General features: G+C 42.1%; 1 protein-coding gene across 4 annotated transcripts in view; it reads left to right on the top strand.

The window, feature by feature from the left end:
* KIAA1549L (KIAA1549 like) overlaps nucleotides 1-17,107 on the top strand; it is a 245,880-nt gene that overhangs the window by 207,140 nt on the left and 21,633 nt on the right. For 3 of the 4 annotated variants that reach the window (XM_073604466.1, XM_073604464.1, XM_073604463.1), the window contains one exon: nucleotides 7,298-7,642. The exons of the other annotated variant lie outside the window; for it this stretch is intronic. In XM_073604466.1, the coding sequence (XP_073460567.1) occupies nucleotides 7,298-7,642 (345 nt within the window). The remainder of the gene's footprint in view (nucleotides 1-7,297; nucleotides 7,643-17,107) is intronic. 4 annotated transcript variants of the gene reach the window in all.

Raw genomic sequence — 17,107 nt, 5'->3', positions numbered from 1 at the left:
ATAAGGGTTATTTATGAGTAATAATCACGATATATAAAGAAGCTGTGAATTTGAAGACCACACAATAAGAATAAGCACAATGAAAAAAAAATGTTGGTACACAATTCATATATATATATATATATATATATATATATATATATATATATATATATATATATTATTTTTTATTTTTATACAGGAAATAATATAGCGCCAACAGTTTGCATAGAGCTTTACAAAATTAGGGCAGACAGTATAGTTACAATACAATTCAATACAGGAAGAATCAGAGGGCCACACTCGTTAGAGCTGACAATCTAAAAGGGGAGGTCAAGTGATACAAAAGGTAATAACTGTGGGGGGTTGAAATGATGAAGAAAATGAAAGTACAGTTGTTAGGTGGGGGCAGGATAGGCTTCTCCGAGGAGAAAAGTTTTCAGGGATCGCCTAAAAGTGGATAGAGTTGGAGATAGTCAGACAGATTGGGGTATGGGAATTCAAAGGATGGGTGAGGCTCAGGAGAAGTCCTGGAGGTGAGCATGGGAGGAGCTGACAAGGGAACTAGAGAGCAGGAGGGAGGAACGAGAGAGAACAATTTGGTTGGTATTTTGAGTCTAGGTTAGTGAGGTAGCTGGGGCCCAAGTTGTGGATGGCTTTGTAAGTTATTGATAGTATTTTGAATGTAACTTGTTGGGTGAGTGGCAGTTAATGGAGGGATTGGCAGAGAGGGGCAGCAGACACTGAGTGGTTTGTAAGTGGATGAGTCTGGCAGCAGCATTCATGATGGACTAAAGGGGGATAGTCTATTTAAAGGTAACCCAATGTGGAGGGAGTGGCATTGGTCGAGGCGAGAGATAACCAGGGAGTGAATTAAGAGCTTTGTGGTTTCATTGGTTAGGAAGGGGCACATTTTGGAGACGTTGCGAAGATTTAGGCGGCAAGCTTTGGAAAGTGATTGGATTTGGAGTGGAAAGGAGAGGTCAGAGTCCAGGATAACACCTAGCACCCTGGCATGCAGGGATGGGTTTATGGTTGTTCCATTGCTCTTGACAGAGAAGTCAGGAGAAGGGGCACATGGGAGAGGAAATAATTGTGGTGTGCTGTTAGTAAATTAGTGATGCAAGGAGACTGATGGAGTGAGCTGAGGGGTAGAGAGATAGATTGGGGTTTCGTCAGCGTAGAAATGATATTGAAAGCCATGGAAGACTATTAGCTGACCCAGAGAGCAGGTGTAGATTGAGAATAGGAGAGGTCCAAGAACAGAATCTTGGGGGACCCGACTGAGAAAGGAAGAGGAGGAAGTAGAATTGTAAGTGACAATGAAGGTGCGATATATACAAAACTTCACAGATTTATTCTGTTTAATTAGATCTAACTATAATAAACACAGTCAGGAATTCTAGAATTTTAAGGGGGCTGACCCCCAGACTAACCCTCATCTTCTTTATATTCTTAGCAGCTAAATAACTGTAGCACGAGCATGGAAATCACCTGTGGTTAATGTTACATTAGTAAATCACAAAATATCCTGGATTATGATTAATCAAAAATTTACAAATTCTTAGACAAACAAGCCAGGTTTGAAAAAGTGTGGAATCCCTAGATTAAATACCTTCAAGCTCCCTGGACGCCTTGTGGTTGGGGGCCTGGATGGAGGGGACCAATTCATGTCCTTCTTCCTCCTTTATCTCTTTCCTCTACTGTCCCTTTTATTTTTTTCTTACGATATGATGTTTTTATATGGATGCAAATGGAGGAACCATAGACCCTCTCCTACTTTAACATACATTCGGGAGCAAGGCACCGTGCCTTAAAGGCACTGGAAATAATTCCTGACATTATTGCTCCCACACCTCTCAGTACTCACATGGGGGTGTCATGCTTGTGATTTAGTCAATAGCACCTTTAGTAATATATTTACCTAGAAAAATGATGACGTGTTCAATACTTATTTTACCTGCTGTATATACAAATAATGTGTAGCGCCAAAATTAAATAAAATGCAAATAATTCATAAAAGGTGACCTTTTATGAATTATTTGCATTCTATTTAATTTTGGCGCTATACATTATCTGTATATATCTGGTCTAAGAGATATATAGTGCCTTGAAACAGTATTCATACCCCTAAAAATTTTCCACATTTTGTCAGGTTACAACCAAATATGTAAATGTCTTTAACTGGGATTTTTTTTGTGATAGACCAACACAAAGTGGCACATAATTGTGAAGTGGAAGGAAGATCATAAATGGCTTTCAATTTTTTTTACAAATAAACAGCTGGAAAATGTGGCGTGCATTTGTATTCAGCCCCCCGGAGTCAATACTTTGTAGAACCGCCTTTCACTGCAATTACAGTTGCAAGTCTTTTTGTGGATGTCTCTACCAGCTTTGCACATCTAGGGAATGAAATTTTTGCCCATTCTTCTTTGCAAAACAGCTCAAGCTCTGTCAGATTGGATTGAGAGCGTCTGTGAACAGCAATTTTCAAGTCTTGCCACAGATTCTCATTTGGATTTAAAGAGGAAGTAAAGCCTCTTAAAAAAAAAATACACCCTGCAAGGCAAAGGCATAATGAGCTAGTAAGCATAGCATACTAGCTCATTATGAATTATTTACCTGAAATCGAAGCCCCGGCATCGGCCCTCGTTCGCCTCCTCCGCCGCCGCCATCTATCCCGGAGTGACTTCCGGGTATCGCGGCTCCGGCTAGTCACAGACGTCACTCCCACGCATGCTCGCTGGTGCCGCCACTAACGGCATGATCGCCGTTAGAAACGGCATGCTCAGTGCGCCTGCGCCGCAGACATCGTTGCTGCTATTCCTGCAAATATCTCCTAAACCTTTTAGGTTTGGGAGATATTTCTTGCACCTACAGGTAAGCCTTAATCTAGGCTTACCTGTAGGTTAAAGTGGTTGTAATGGGTTTACAACAACTTTAAGTCTGGACTTTGACTGGGCCACACATGCTTTGATCTAAGCCATCCTATTGTAGCTTTGGCTGAATGTTTATGGCCATTGTTCTGCTGGAAGGTGAACTTCCGCCCCAGTCTCAAATCTTTTGTAGACTCTAAAAGGTTTTCTTCTAAGATTGCCCTGTATTTGACTCCATCCATCTTCCCATCAACTCTGACCAGCTTCCCTATCCCTGCTGAATAAAGGCATCCCCACCATCCCCACAACATGATGCTGCCACCACCATGTTTCACAGTGGGGATGGTGTGTCCAGGGTGATGTGCAGTGTTGGTTTTCCGCCTAACAGAGCATTTTGCTTTTAGGCCAAAAAGGTAAATTTTATGACCCGAGCACCTTCTTCCACATGTTTGCTGTGTCCCCCACATGGCTTCTCGCAAACTGCAAACGGGACTTTTTATGGCTTTCTTTCAACAATGGCTCTCTTCTTGCCACTCTTCCATAAAGGCCAGATTTGTGGAGTGCACGACTAATGCCCTGTACACACGGTCGGACATTGATAAGAAATTCCGACAACAAAATCCATGGATTTTTTCCGACGGATGTTGGCTCAAACTTGTCTTGCATACACACGGTCACACAAAGTTGTCAGAAAATCCGATCGTTCTGAACGCGGTGACGTAAAACACGTATGTCGGGACTATAAATGGGGCAGTAGCCAATAGCTTTAGTCTCCTAATTTATTCTGAGCATGCGTGCCACTTTGTGCGTCGGATTTGTGTACACACGATTGGAATCCATTGTCGGAAAATTTTGTAGCAAGCTCTCAAACTTTGTGTGTTGGAAATTCCGATGGAAAATGTGTGATGGAGCCTACACACGGTCCTATCACACATTTTCTGTCGGAAAATCTGACCGTGTGTACAGGGCATTTTAGTTGTCCTGTGGACGAATACTCCCACCTAAGCTGTGGATCTCTGCAGCTCCTCCAGAGTTACCATGGGCCTCTTGGCTGCTTCTCTGAATAATGCTCTCCTTGCCCGGCCTGTTAGTTTAGGTTGATGGCGATGTCTTGGTAGGTTTGCAGTTGTGCCATACTCTTTTCATTTTTGGATGATGACTTGAACAGAGCTCTATGAGATGTTCAAAGCTTGGGATAGTTTTTTTTATAACCTAACCCTGTTTTAAACTTCTCCACAACTTTATCCCTGACCTGTCTGGTGTGTTCCTTGGCCTTCATGATGCTGTTTGTTCACTAAGGTTCTCTGACAAACCTCTGAGTGCTTCACAGAACAGCTGTATTTATACTGAATTTAAATTACGCACAGGTGGACTCTATATACTAATTAGGTGATTTCTGAAAGCACTTGGTCCTTTTAGATTCTGTTTAGGGGTATCGGAGTAAAGGGTGAATACAAATGCACGCCACACTTTTCAGATATTTATTTGTAAAAAAATGTGAAAACCATTTATCATTTTTCTTCCACTTCACAATTATGTGAAGTGGAAGGACAACACTTTGTGTTGGTCTACCACATAAAATCCCAATAAAATACATTTACGTTTTTGGCTGTAACGTGCCAAAATGTGGACAATTTCAAGGGGTATAAATACTTTTTCAAGGCACTGTAAAGCATGTCATCTGCATATAAGGATACTCTTTTTTCCAATGGGCCATTCTGGAAGCCCCTAAGAGAAGTTCCCCTGAAGGTTCAATTGCAAGAGCAAACAGCAGGGGCGACAGCGGGCACCCCTACATGGTGCCCCTCTGAATAGAAAAGGTGGATCTTAAGCCTAGTACACACAATGAGCTTATCAGGCAAATGATCGTTATTTTTTTTTAATGCTAATCTCCATATCGAAAAGGAATAGGTTACTAAAGTACGAAAATTTTCCTACGACAGAATAAAAAATTCAGATTTGTTGTAATGTATTGTGTATTTATAATGTATTTTCTGACGAAAACTGTATTGATTAACGGAAAATTGTGCGATCTGGTATCGTACGAAAAAAATTTTCATGTTTCTCTCCTTCGGAAAATTTTGGATGACAGCTATGTACTAACAATCATATTACTGTACGATTGCTTCGAAAGCGGTAATTTTTGTACGATATTTGTGTGTATGGGGCTATAAGATCAGTATTAATCAAGGAGATAGGTTGGTAAGACTCACCATAAATAAGATCTTTATTAAGTTTGGGGATCAGTACGATGAGGGTTTCTGGATTCCACCTTTTTAATTGATCGTTTGTGGGTAGCCATTGATTAACCAACCAGTGTGAGAGGAAGCTGTGAAAAGGCTGCTTATAAACATATATTTTCCCTAAACGAATATGGGGATAACATACAAACTCCATGCAGTTTGTATTACTGTGGAGATTGGACCTAGGACCTCAGCACTGTGAGCTCCTTGGCCACTGTTCTGCCTATAGCCTCTGTCCTTGTTGCATATCTATTTGAGAAAAATGTTTATGTACAATGTCTGGTAGCTGATTTGTGTTTATAAAGGATATCCTTGTGCAAGCACATTTAAATTGGTTTCTGTTTACCCGTAGATTTATTGTTGGCATTTCTAGCTCATAGTAGAGCGTGGGTCACGTCAGCCCATCATACCATGAATTATGACTATTAAGAAACCTGGCTCTTGAGAAACCGAATAGCTGCAAGGCGATAGATTTTCATTTGGCTATGATATAACCTTTCACAGAATGCAAACCAACCAATAACCTGCCTAGGAGTGATTTTTATAGCTTTTGAAGATAAGATGTTGTTTGAATAAATAAATAATATGGAAAAAGCCCATCAAGCTTCAGGGCTGCAGAAATGGCTGCATGTTAAAGTAAAACTAAAGACTAAAGGCATTTTTTTTTTAGTTTTGAATAGAGTGGATAGGGATTGGGATACCTTAAAAACCCTGCCTTTCAGTGGGGCTGTTGTTTAGGCTACATCAGTAGTGCTCAACCCCATTGAGACCAGGACCTTGTGAATTTATTCCAAAATCTTCCGTCCCCCAATGATAAAAAATATAACAAAAAAAAAGTTACATACTCACACAATAAAGTATGGTAATGCAAAATATGTATTGAAATGTTGGAAGGCTCTGGATGTGGCTGCTGGGGGTCAATGTGGGTGTCAATGTGGGGGGAATAAGGGTTTTGAAGGGGGTTAGGAGACTTAAGCCTCATATACACAATGAAAATATCGAATGACGAATGATCATCCGTTTTTTTGCATGCTATCGAAAAATTAAGAGGTTGCTAAAGTTGCAAAAATTCTCGTATGACAGAATACAACTTCAGAAGTGATGTAATGTGTTGTATTGTATTGTAATGTATTCTGGAAGAAACTGTGGTGTATCTGGAGAGGGCTTGTGGTCTTTCCAGGAAGCTGGGGATTTTGCAAGGGCACTGTGTGGGAGATTGGAGGATGCTGCAAGGGCACTGTGGAGCACTGGAGCACTGTGCAAAGTTTGAGGGCAGTGTGGGAAACTGTTGGAGGTTGGGGACACTACAGGGGGGCTGAAGGGTGTGCAGAAAACTCTGGGGCACTGCAGAGGGCTGATTGGCTCTGTGCAAGGTTGTAGGTTGGAGAGCACTATGGGAGGTTAGGGGGCATTATTGGAGCTGAGGGGCACTGCAGTCCACTATGAAAGGTTGGAGGGCGCTATGGTAGCTGGGAGACACTGTTGGAGATTAGGAGATCTGCAGCTGGCTGGAAGCCCACTAGGAGGAAGGCTGAAGCCTGGCAGCAGGATATGGCCCAGTGGTTGAGACTTACTGCTCTAAGGGACAATAAAATCAGTTTTACTTACCTCAAATCCCCCAACAGATGATGCCCCCTGGTGCTCCAGCGGTGGACTGTTCCTTAGCGTTTGGACCCTGCATTAGTCTTGATGAGGTCAGGGGACCTTAGACCACTGAGGTGCAAATGGGAAGAGCCTGCAGGGACTCATCTAGCAGTGTGGAGGAGCCTGCAGGCGTGGAGGGCTGGCTAAGTAAAACTGATTTACTAAGTCCCCTAGACCTAAACAAGCAGTTAATAAGGATGTTTCATGATCCTGGAGTTCAGCTTTAAGGTGAAATCACTCAGCTTTTACATGTGTGTCCTGGCAGTTTGTTACATCCATGTAAACTTTATGCAAACCAAAAATAAACACCTTTAAAAAAAAAATCTCTCAGTTCATTGCAAGCCTCCAGGTTAAAAAAATTGCAAGGAAGTGACATTTGATTTTTTTAAATGTTTAAAAATGACGGCAACTCAAATGGACAATATCACATTAGAAAATGACAGGTGTATCAGTTTTTTATGCCATATAAATTTTTCAGCAAAAGTGGAGTTTGCCTTTAATCGTGTCATAATATAAATCTACTGCAGCATAATATGTGTCATTTTTCTTACTTAGACCGAACCTGAAATTATTGAAGAAACGAATATCGATCGGGTAAAACAAGCCAGAACGTATATTAAATCTCGTCAAGGTAAAGGTCATTCTGAGACATCTACGCTGAGCTCTCAGCCTTCGATTGATGAAGTCAGGCAGCAGATGCACATGCTGCTAGAAGAGGCGTTCAGCCTGGCATCTGCGGGGCATGGAGGACCCAAGCGACAAGCAGATCCATATGCTTCAGTGCAGCATATGCCCTATTCAGAAGTTGTCACTAGTGCTCCTGGCACAATGTCTCGACCTCGGATGCAGTGGGTGCCAACGTATGGGCCTGAGATGTATCAGTATAGCCTTCCCAGACCGGTAAGATTGTATGAAGCTTGCATTTTTTGCTTGCCTAATACATGAATGAAGCATCATGCAAATGTTGAGAATATCAGACTCACTTGCTATCCTTCTCCTTAGTCAGTTCTAATGTCATATGCTCATAGCTAAGATGTTCTGAATATATATATCTATATATAGATATATATATATCTATATATAGATATATATAAATACACTCTCCCAAAAGTGAGTACGCCCCTCACATTTTTGTAAATATTCTATTATCTTTTTTTATGTGACAGCACTGAAGAAATGACACTTTGCTACAATGTAAAGTAGTGAGTGTACAGCTTGTATAACAGTGTACATTTTTTGTCCCTTCAAAATAACTCAACACACAGCCATTAATATCTAAACCGCTGGCAACAAAAAGTGAGTACACCCCTAAGTGAAAATGTCCAAATTAGGCCCAATTAGCCATTTTCCCTCCCCGATGTCATGTGACTCATTAGTATTACAAGGTCTCAGGTGTGAATGAGGAGCAGGTGTGTTAAATTTGGTGTTCTCGCTCTCACTTTCTCATACTGGTCACTGGAAGTTCAACATGGCACCTCTCATGGCAAAGAACTCCCTGAGGATCTAAAAAAAAGAATTGTTGCTCTACATAAAAATGGCCTAGGCTATAGGAAGATTGCCAAGACCCTGAAACTGAGCTGCAGCACGGTGGCCAAGACCAAACAGCGGTTTAACAGGACAGGTTCCACTCAGAACAGGCCTCGCCTCGCCAAGAAGTTGAGTGCATGTGTTCAGCGTCATATCAAGAGGTTGTCTTTGGGAAATAGATGTATTAGTGCTGCCAGCATTGCTGCAGAGGTTGAAGGTAAGGGGGGTCAGCCTGTCAGTGCTCAGACCATACGCCGCACACTGCATCAAATTGGTCTGCATGGCTTTCGTCCCAGAAGATAAACGTATTTGGTTCAGATGGTGTCAAGCGTGTGTGGTGGCAACCAGGTGAGGAGTACAAAGACAAGTGTGTCTTGCCTACAGTCAAGCATGGTGATGGGAGTGTCATGGTCTGGGGCTGCATGAATGCTGCCAGCACTGGGGAGCTACTGTTCATTGAGGGAATCATGAATGCCAACATGCACGTGCGACGTGGCAAGTGACAATCCGCAAATGGTGGCAAGCGACATGACAAGTGTCAATCCGCAAATGGTGGCAGACGATGTGGCAAGTGACAATCCACATCTGGTGACAGGCGATGTAGCAAGTGACAATCCAAAAATGGTGGCAGGCGACGTGGCAAGTGATAATCCACATCTGGTAGCAGGTGACGTGGCAGGTGACAATCCACTTTAGGTGGCAGGTGACGTGGCAAGTGACAATCCACATCAGGTGGCAGGCGACAGTGGCAAGTGACAATTGACATCTGGTGCTAAGCGACAGTGGCAAGTGACAATCCACATCTGGTGACAGGCGACATGGAAAGTGACAATCCGCATCTAGTGGCAGGTGATGATATATATATATATATATATATATACACACACACACACACTATATTATCAAAAGTATAGGGACGCCTGCCTTTATGCACGTGAACTTTAATGGCATCCCAATCTTAGTCCATAGGGTTCAATATTGAATTGGCCCACCCTTTGCAGCTATAACAAATTCAACTCTTCTGGGAAGGTTGTCCACAAGGTTTAGGAGTGTGTCTATGGGAATGTTTAACCTTTCTTCCAGAAGCGCATTTGTGAGGTCAGGCACTGATGTTGGACGAGAAGGCCTGGCTCGCAGTCTCTGCTCTAATTCATCCCAAAGGTGTTCTATCAGGTTGAGGTCAGGACTCTTAGCAGGCCAGTTAGGTTTCTCAACCCCAAACTCGCTCATTCATGCCTTTATGGACCTTGCTTTGTGCACTGGTCCAAATCATTTGGTGGAGGGGGGATTATGGTGTGGGGGTGTTTTTCAGGGCTTGGACTTGGCCCCTTAGTTCCAGTGAAGGGAACTCTTAAGGCGTCAGCATACCAAGACATTTTGGACAATTTCATGCTCCCAACTGTGTGGGAACAGTTTGGGGATGGCCCGTTCCTGTTCCAACATGACTGCGCACCAGTGCATAAAGCAAGGTCCATAAAGACATGGATGAGTGAGTTTGGGGTGGAGGAACTTGACTGGCCTGCACAGAGTTCTGACCTCAGCCCGATAGAACACCCTTGGGATGAATGAGAGCGGAGACTGCGAGCCAGGCCTTCCCTCCAACATTGGTGCCTGACCTCACAAATGCGCTTCAGGAAGAATGGTCAAACATTCCCATAGACACATTCCTAAACCTTGTGAACAGCCTTCCAAGAAGAGTTGAAGCTGTTGTAGTTGCAAAGGGTGGGCCAACTCAATATTGAACCCTACGGACTAATACTGGCATACCATTAAAGTTCATGTGCGTGTAAAGACAGGCGCCCCAATACTTTTTGTAATATAGTGTACATCTGTACATCTAAATATTCCCGTGACAGTTTAAACATGTCCCAGTTACTAAGGGGTGCACAAGCCTCATATGTATAGTAACAAAACTTCCTTTATCTTGACTCCACCAAATACTTCTTCATTTGTGTCTCACATGCTTCCCCTGCCAGGCACTGCAGCTTACAGTGGGAGGGTTTCAGTAGAGGAATCAGTTATAGGTGGTCCCCGGGTTATGAACAAAATAGGGACTGTAGGTTTGTTCTTAAGTTGAATTTGTTTGTAAGTTGGAACAGTAAATTTTTAAGTGTAACTCCAGCCTGTGCAGTGATGTGGGATGTTCTGGGCGCTTCTGCTCGTACAGTCGTGTTAGTTGGAGCTTTTGTGGCCATGCAATACTGCAGTGTGGGATGTGTCCAGCACTGCAAGATGGCTGCTCAGCGGTATCAGGGACCAGTGTGGAGTGCAAGTGGCCTCAGTGACGTCATACCACCTCTGTTTGTAGGTAGGCGTTTGCAACTCAAATGTTTGTAACTTGGGGACTGCCTGTATGCCAATCCAAAAAGCAGTGGGCAGGACTAGGTGTGGCCAGGCGCTGATGGACATGCTACCAGCTTGTGAATCAATAGTGACAATGTTAATAGCCACTCCTCCTGCAATGTCTTCTTATCAAAATATAGTGCAGGCACAGCCTACATAAGGATGGCAACTGTGCTGTTCGTAAGCAGTGTGGTATTGTTGCCACATCATCACAGTAAGCTGCACGAGCTGGACTTAATTGGCAGCATCAACAATTGTTTGTGAGACTTTGCAAGGGTATATACAGATAACCTTTACATACTGAAAGGCTTATTTACAGTAAGAGCTGTGAAACTGGTGAATTAGTCTTCCACAAGAACTAGTTTTAGCTAACGCTATAGATTACTCTTCAAAAAGGGCTGGATGTGTTTCTAAATGCACAAAATATACAGTAACTGGCTAATAATATTTATTAAACAGCCTTTTAGATTGCTAATCCAAGAGTACCCAATCACCTTTGTGGGCTCAGGATGGAATTGTTTTTCCTTAGAGAAAATTGGGTGGTACTTTATGAGGTTTTGTTTTGCCATAGATAAACTGGGGGATTTGTGGTCTTAGGAAGTAGGTTTTTTTTTTTTTTTTTTTTTTAAACAAGGTTTTATTGAATATTCAGTGCATACAAAAAGAAAAAATTAGATTACGTTGTCATGTTGACACTATAACAGTATTGTAGTTATTGTCATTGAAGTAAAGAAAAAATCTGTATATCATTACATTTAAACATTTCTGGAGTATCTTGTCATTCAAGGTATACATATTTTGTTTTTAATACTGTCCATCCATACTTATACCTATATATCAATGTACGGTCATACAATTGCATTAGACACAGGTAGAGGATTCTTGAAGCCATCTATCCCAGATCTTACTGTATTTTGCTGGACAACCTCTATTGATATATATACATTTCTTGTATGGTAATGTATTATTTATCTCCACCTTCCATTCCACAATTTTGGGGACCTCTTGTCTCATCCACTTTTTGGCTATAACCTTTCTTGCTGCAAAGAGTGTTTCATGCAAGAAGGTTTTCGTATATTTGTCGGTTATATCTGGAACTATACCCCAGAGACACTGTTTGGGGTCTAGGGTTAAAGGTGAACCCCATTGTGTCGTGTAAAAATGCCACAATTTGTTCCCAAAAGCCTTTTATTTTAGGGCATGCCCATATAAGATGGAAAAAGGTACCTGTCTCTCTCCCACACATCTGACATGTGGTGGTTTGTGTGCGCTTGTATCTTGCAACTCTGAGGGGTGTGAGGTATGCCCTATGGAGAATATAGAGCTGGGTCAGACGATCTGAGAGTTTAGGGGATACAGTTTTACAGGCCTCCAATGCTTCTCCCCACTCCTCATCCTCCACCGGTCCCACCTCCCTCTCCCATCTTGGTTTAAGACCATATGCTATTTTAGCAGCTATAGGGGTTAAGAGCAAGTTGTAGAATGCCGAAATCAATTTTTGAGAGTTTGTACTTTTAATTATGGCAATGAGTACATTAGGAGCAGGGCTAGGGCAGGAGTCAGGGAATTGTGATTGTGTTGCGTGACGGATTTGTAAGAATCTGTAGAACATCTGGTCCTGTATTGTAAATTCTTCTTTGAGTAAGTCAAAGGTTTTGAGTTGTCCATCTTTTAATATATGATGTAGGTAAAATATTCCCTGTGTGGACCATATAAATGAGTCCTGTATTTTATTAAATTCCTGAAGATTTTTGTTGTGCCATAGCGGCATGTAATCGTTAAACTGTGAGATGTCAAGTCTAGAGGTTGCTAAATTCCATATTTTCCTGTAGTGGTATAGTATGGTATGTCTTCTATCTCCTAGTTCCATCCCTCCCTTGTCTGTCGCTATTGCCTATATCGGGTCTTTGGTGTATTGTGCCCATTTAGGGCACATGGGCGTAAGAAATCTCTCACTGTTGGTATTGTCTAGATGAAAAAGCAGTGATAACTGTGCTGCAATGTAGTATAAATTAAAATCGGGTAGAGCAGTGCCACCTAGATCAGTCGGATTTTTGAGGGCTTGCCATGTCAATTTATGCCTGTTATTTCCCCACACAAATGTCTTTAAGAGGGACTCTAGAGATTTAAAATGTTTTAAGGGTAAATAAACGGGGTGTGCCATAGAATATAGAGTATTTTGGGTAGTAGAATCATTTTGATTAAGTTTATGCGTCCCCAGACTCCCAGTGGTAGTTTGGACCAGACCCGTATTTTATTTTTAACTAGGGAAATGAGAGGGGTTATATTTAGGGATATGTAGTCTGCAGGGGATCTGGTTATATAAATCCCTAAATATTTAATGACATCTACTCTCTGAAGTGGGAGCCTGGTTTGGGATTCTGGGGGTGGGAAACTATCAATTGGCAAAATTTGGGATTTGTCCCAATTGATTTTTAGACCTGAAAATATTCCAAATTGTTCTATCGTGTGGAGTGCATTACGTAATGATGTGCCCGAGTCTGCCAGGTATAATATATAATATATAAGATATTCTCCCATAGATCTGTTATATGTAACGTTACCTGTTTTCTATTATAGGTATGCACATTCAAAATTAAACGAACCAAAAACATTTGAACCCCCTCCCCCCTCCCTGCCCTACACTGACCCCAACTTGTGCGGGCATGATCCCTAAACTGGTTGTTATCTGGGAAACATTCTAACTTCCTCATGAACAGTGGAATGTAGATCAATTGGTTCAGCCTCCGGACACTAAATAAAGTAAAAAATATCAACCATATCACTTGCAAAACATGTAGTACGATCTCTCGATCTTCTTGTTTCCATTTAGTTGCAACTGTTAAGTTCCGGATAGAGTTCCAATGTACATGGTGCTGCTTCCCAGAACTGTGTGGGGTAAAGTCTCGCTGCACGATGCATGTTGGCTGTAGGACTTCTTCTCACTCCGGAGCCCCGGAGGGTAATGTGACTCTTGTGCTGTAAGTAATCAGGATTTGTGCTTTAAATTTGCACTGGTAGGAGACATTTCCCGGTCTCAGACACGTTATCAAAGGAACTTGATCAATCAGCTTGTTGAGGGTTAACTCGTCGTTCCAACCAGGAGATTACTTCCTCTGGGTCCTCGAAGAAAACCGCGCGCCCTCCATGCTCCACCCTAAGCCGGGCTGAGAAAAGCATTGAGCATTTATATTGCAGATTTCTTAGCTTACGTTTGGCCTCTGCAAAACTCTGACGGCGGCGCTGCACCTCTGCCGAGAAGTCTGGGAATATGGCCACCTTGACGTTCCCAACTGGGATATTGCCCTTCTCTCTTGCCATTCTCAAAGCAGTGTCCCGATCCTTATAGTTAAGGAGTTTAGCTATGAACGTGCGGGGAGGAGCTCCTTGTGGAGGGGGTCTTGCTGGCATGCGATGTGCCCGTTCCACCGCAAACATGGGGGAAAAAACTTCTCTTCCATAAGTATTGATCAGTAGTTGTTCCAAAAAAGTAGAAGTGTCCTTACCTTCAGACCCTTCCGGCAGGCCTATCAGGCGTATATTACATCTTCTCAGCCTATTCTCCATATCATCTTGTTTTAAAAGGAGTTGCTGTATTTGCCTTTGCACGCGGTCTGAGGAGGTTTGTAAGGGCGGGATAGCATCCTCCACTTCACCCAGTCTGGTCTCGGTTTCTTTCACTCTTTCCCTGAGCTTTTGAAAGTCCTGTCTGATAAGGGAAATATCCACCTTGACCTCCTTGATTTATGCTGTGAGAGAGGTTCTGCAAAAGGTGATTGCTTCCAGGAGTTTGTCAGTGTCGCCCGCAGTTCGTTCTCCTGCTCCAGTTTTCTCAGTTGTTCCCTCCTCCTCCATGTCAGGAAGTAGGGGTTTTAATTTATTTTTTGTTTTGGTTGGACTCAGAGGACATGTGTCTTTTCTATGTGAAAGCATAACTATAGTCCTGCTTTGTAAAATTGCTAGGAACTAGATTTTTTTTTTTGGCAAATAATTTATGCAAAAAAAATATCTTCCCCCATGTGCAATTTTTCACTAAGAATGTACAGTGCAATGCATATGAGAATAGAGCATCCTGCCAGTGGCAATATAATGGTGGATGGGCATTGGGGCAGCACCTGAATGAAGCAACAATGGAGATGATGGCATCATCAGTCGGAGCGGTGCCTGGGTCCTGGACCCGTGACCACTGCAGGAGGGCAGTTTGTGATATAAGTGTGCCATGCTCATCCTCATTTGGTGGAATTTAGTTCCATTTAACTATGTAACTACTATATATTTATAACCAAGTAACTTACATAAAGAAAGATACAGTTATGTGAAAATTAATCATAAAGAAAACCCAATCCCCTAAAATATTTCTCTAATGTTCTAGAGCGGGGTCTCCAAACTTTCTAAACAAAGGGCCAGTTTACTGTCATTCAGACTGTAGGGGCGGAATGTGGCCAGTGGAAGTAGGAATTGTCCTGCCATCAATGGGAGTAAACATTGCATCCTTGATATCAGGGGAATGACTAGTGCACTATAGGTGGTGTCAGTGGAAGGAATAGTGCCACATTGTTTGTGTCAGGGGGAGGAATAGTGCCCCATTATTGGTATCAGTGGGAGGGATAGTGCTCCATCATTGGTATCAATGAGAGAAAAATCGCCCCATTGTTGTCAACGGGAGAAATAGTGCCCCGTAGTTGATGTCAGTAACATTAATTATGCACCATTGTTGATGTCAGTGGCAGAAATAGTGACTTGCATGAAAGGAAACATGCCCCAAGGGCCCAATAAAGGCAAGCAAATGGCCACATCCAGCCCTCAGGCTGCAGTTTGAAGGCCACTGTTCTAGAAGCCTTTCTGAAAATATGGGCCATTCATTGCTGATTGGTTGACTTACTCTCCACTCGTGTGGATCTCTCTGTGTTTTGCCTACTGAACAGTGTGTGACTGGCTTGTTGAGTTTGAAACTGAACTTAAGAAGCTTGTGTTAATTAAAACTCCTGCCAAGAAGGTGGATTTTGACCCTCATGACAGCCATAATAATCCAGTTATCATGCAAGACATCTTTAATAGATTAGCATGCCTAGTGGGTTTGTTATATCCATGAACCTGGCAAAAAACGAAAATAAGGGCTTTTCCTCTTTTTCATCTCTGATTGCTTTTCAGAGAGTGAGGGCTCCCTACCTCTTTCATCTCTTATCTTCAGTTAGAAAGTGATAGCTTCCAAGCACTTTCATCTTTTCCTTCAGTTAGAGAACAAGGGCTCACCCCCTTTTTCATCTCTAACCTCTATTCAAAGAGTGAGGGCTCTCGAACACTTTCATCACTGCTCACCCCTTTCATACCTGACCTCCAGTTATAGAGGGGGAACTCTCCACCTCTTGGATTGAATCAAAGATTTAGAACCCTCCTTCTCTTTTACCCCTAACCAGTTAGAGAGTGAGAGCTCACCACCTCTTTCATCTTTGGCTTTCCATCAGACAGTGAGGACTTCTTATTGCTTTTATGTCTGATTTCTAGCCAGAGAGTGAGGGCTACCCACTGCTTTATTCTCTGACCTTGAGTCAGAGATTAATGCCTAGTACACAGGATGAGAAAATCTGAAGAAAAATATCACTTTCTGAGCGATGTCCGATATTATGATTAATAGTACACAGCGAAAGCCGGTCACGACAGTTCATGCGAAAATATCTGAAGGGACAAACACAAAAAATGTTCTCGTACGATACCAGAAGAAACGATTTTCGCATAACGAGTATAGGAGTTGTACAAAAAAAAATTTGTGACCAAGACCACGCATACTTGAAAACGAAAAAATACAAAATGTGATATCACTTCTGAAGTTGTATTCTGTTGTACTAGAATTTTCGTAACTTTAGTAACTTATTTGTTTTCTATATGAGACTAGCATGCAAAAAAAACGGACGATCATTTGTCCGATTTTCTCATTGTGTGTACTAGGCTTAAGGGCTTCTAGTGGAGTTTCCATCTAATTTGATTGATGGTGGTATGTAATTATGACATTAACTGGTAAAAGCAAGAGCTCTTATTCCCCGTTGACTAAACTATATAATTTTGTTATTATAATAGTGTCACCAGGAAGCAAGGAGGTGAGGGTTGTGAGTGCAAGGGTGCACTGTTAAGGGGTTACAGGGACCTCTTTACTAGTTCCCCTCATAAAGAGTTGAGGACATCTTATTTCTTATGGTCCAATGGTCCAGGCCCACTCGTTTATACCATGTGAGGCCAATATATATATCTTTGAGAAGTTATTTAAATACAGGCTGAATGTGCCTCGATAAAATTCAGTGTTTCTAACTGCTTATGACACACAGAAAGAGTGCTAAATGCATGAATGAACTTTCATATCACATCTATGATTACACCAAAGTTTATACTTGGCTGTGTAAAATGAGACGCGGATGGTTCATAACTGAAGATAATCATAACAGACACATTTTAGGACTAGAAAGCAGCAGAAGTTGTGTGAAAGTAGACCTCCAGCCTGGA

This window comes from Aquarana catesbeiana, linkage group LG11 (assembly GCF_042186555.1).
Source record: "Aquarana catesbeiana isolate 2022-GZ linkage group LG11, ASM4218655v1, whole genome shotgun sequence".
NCBI lineage: Eukaryota > Metazoa > Chordata > Amphibia > Anura > Ranidae > Aquarana > Aquarana catesbeiana.
This window is presented reverse-complemented; position numbering and strand designations above follow the sequence as displayed.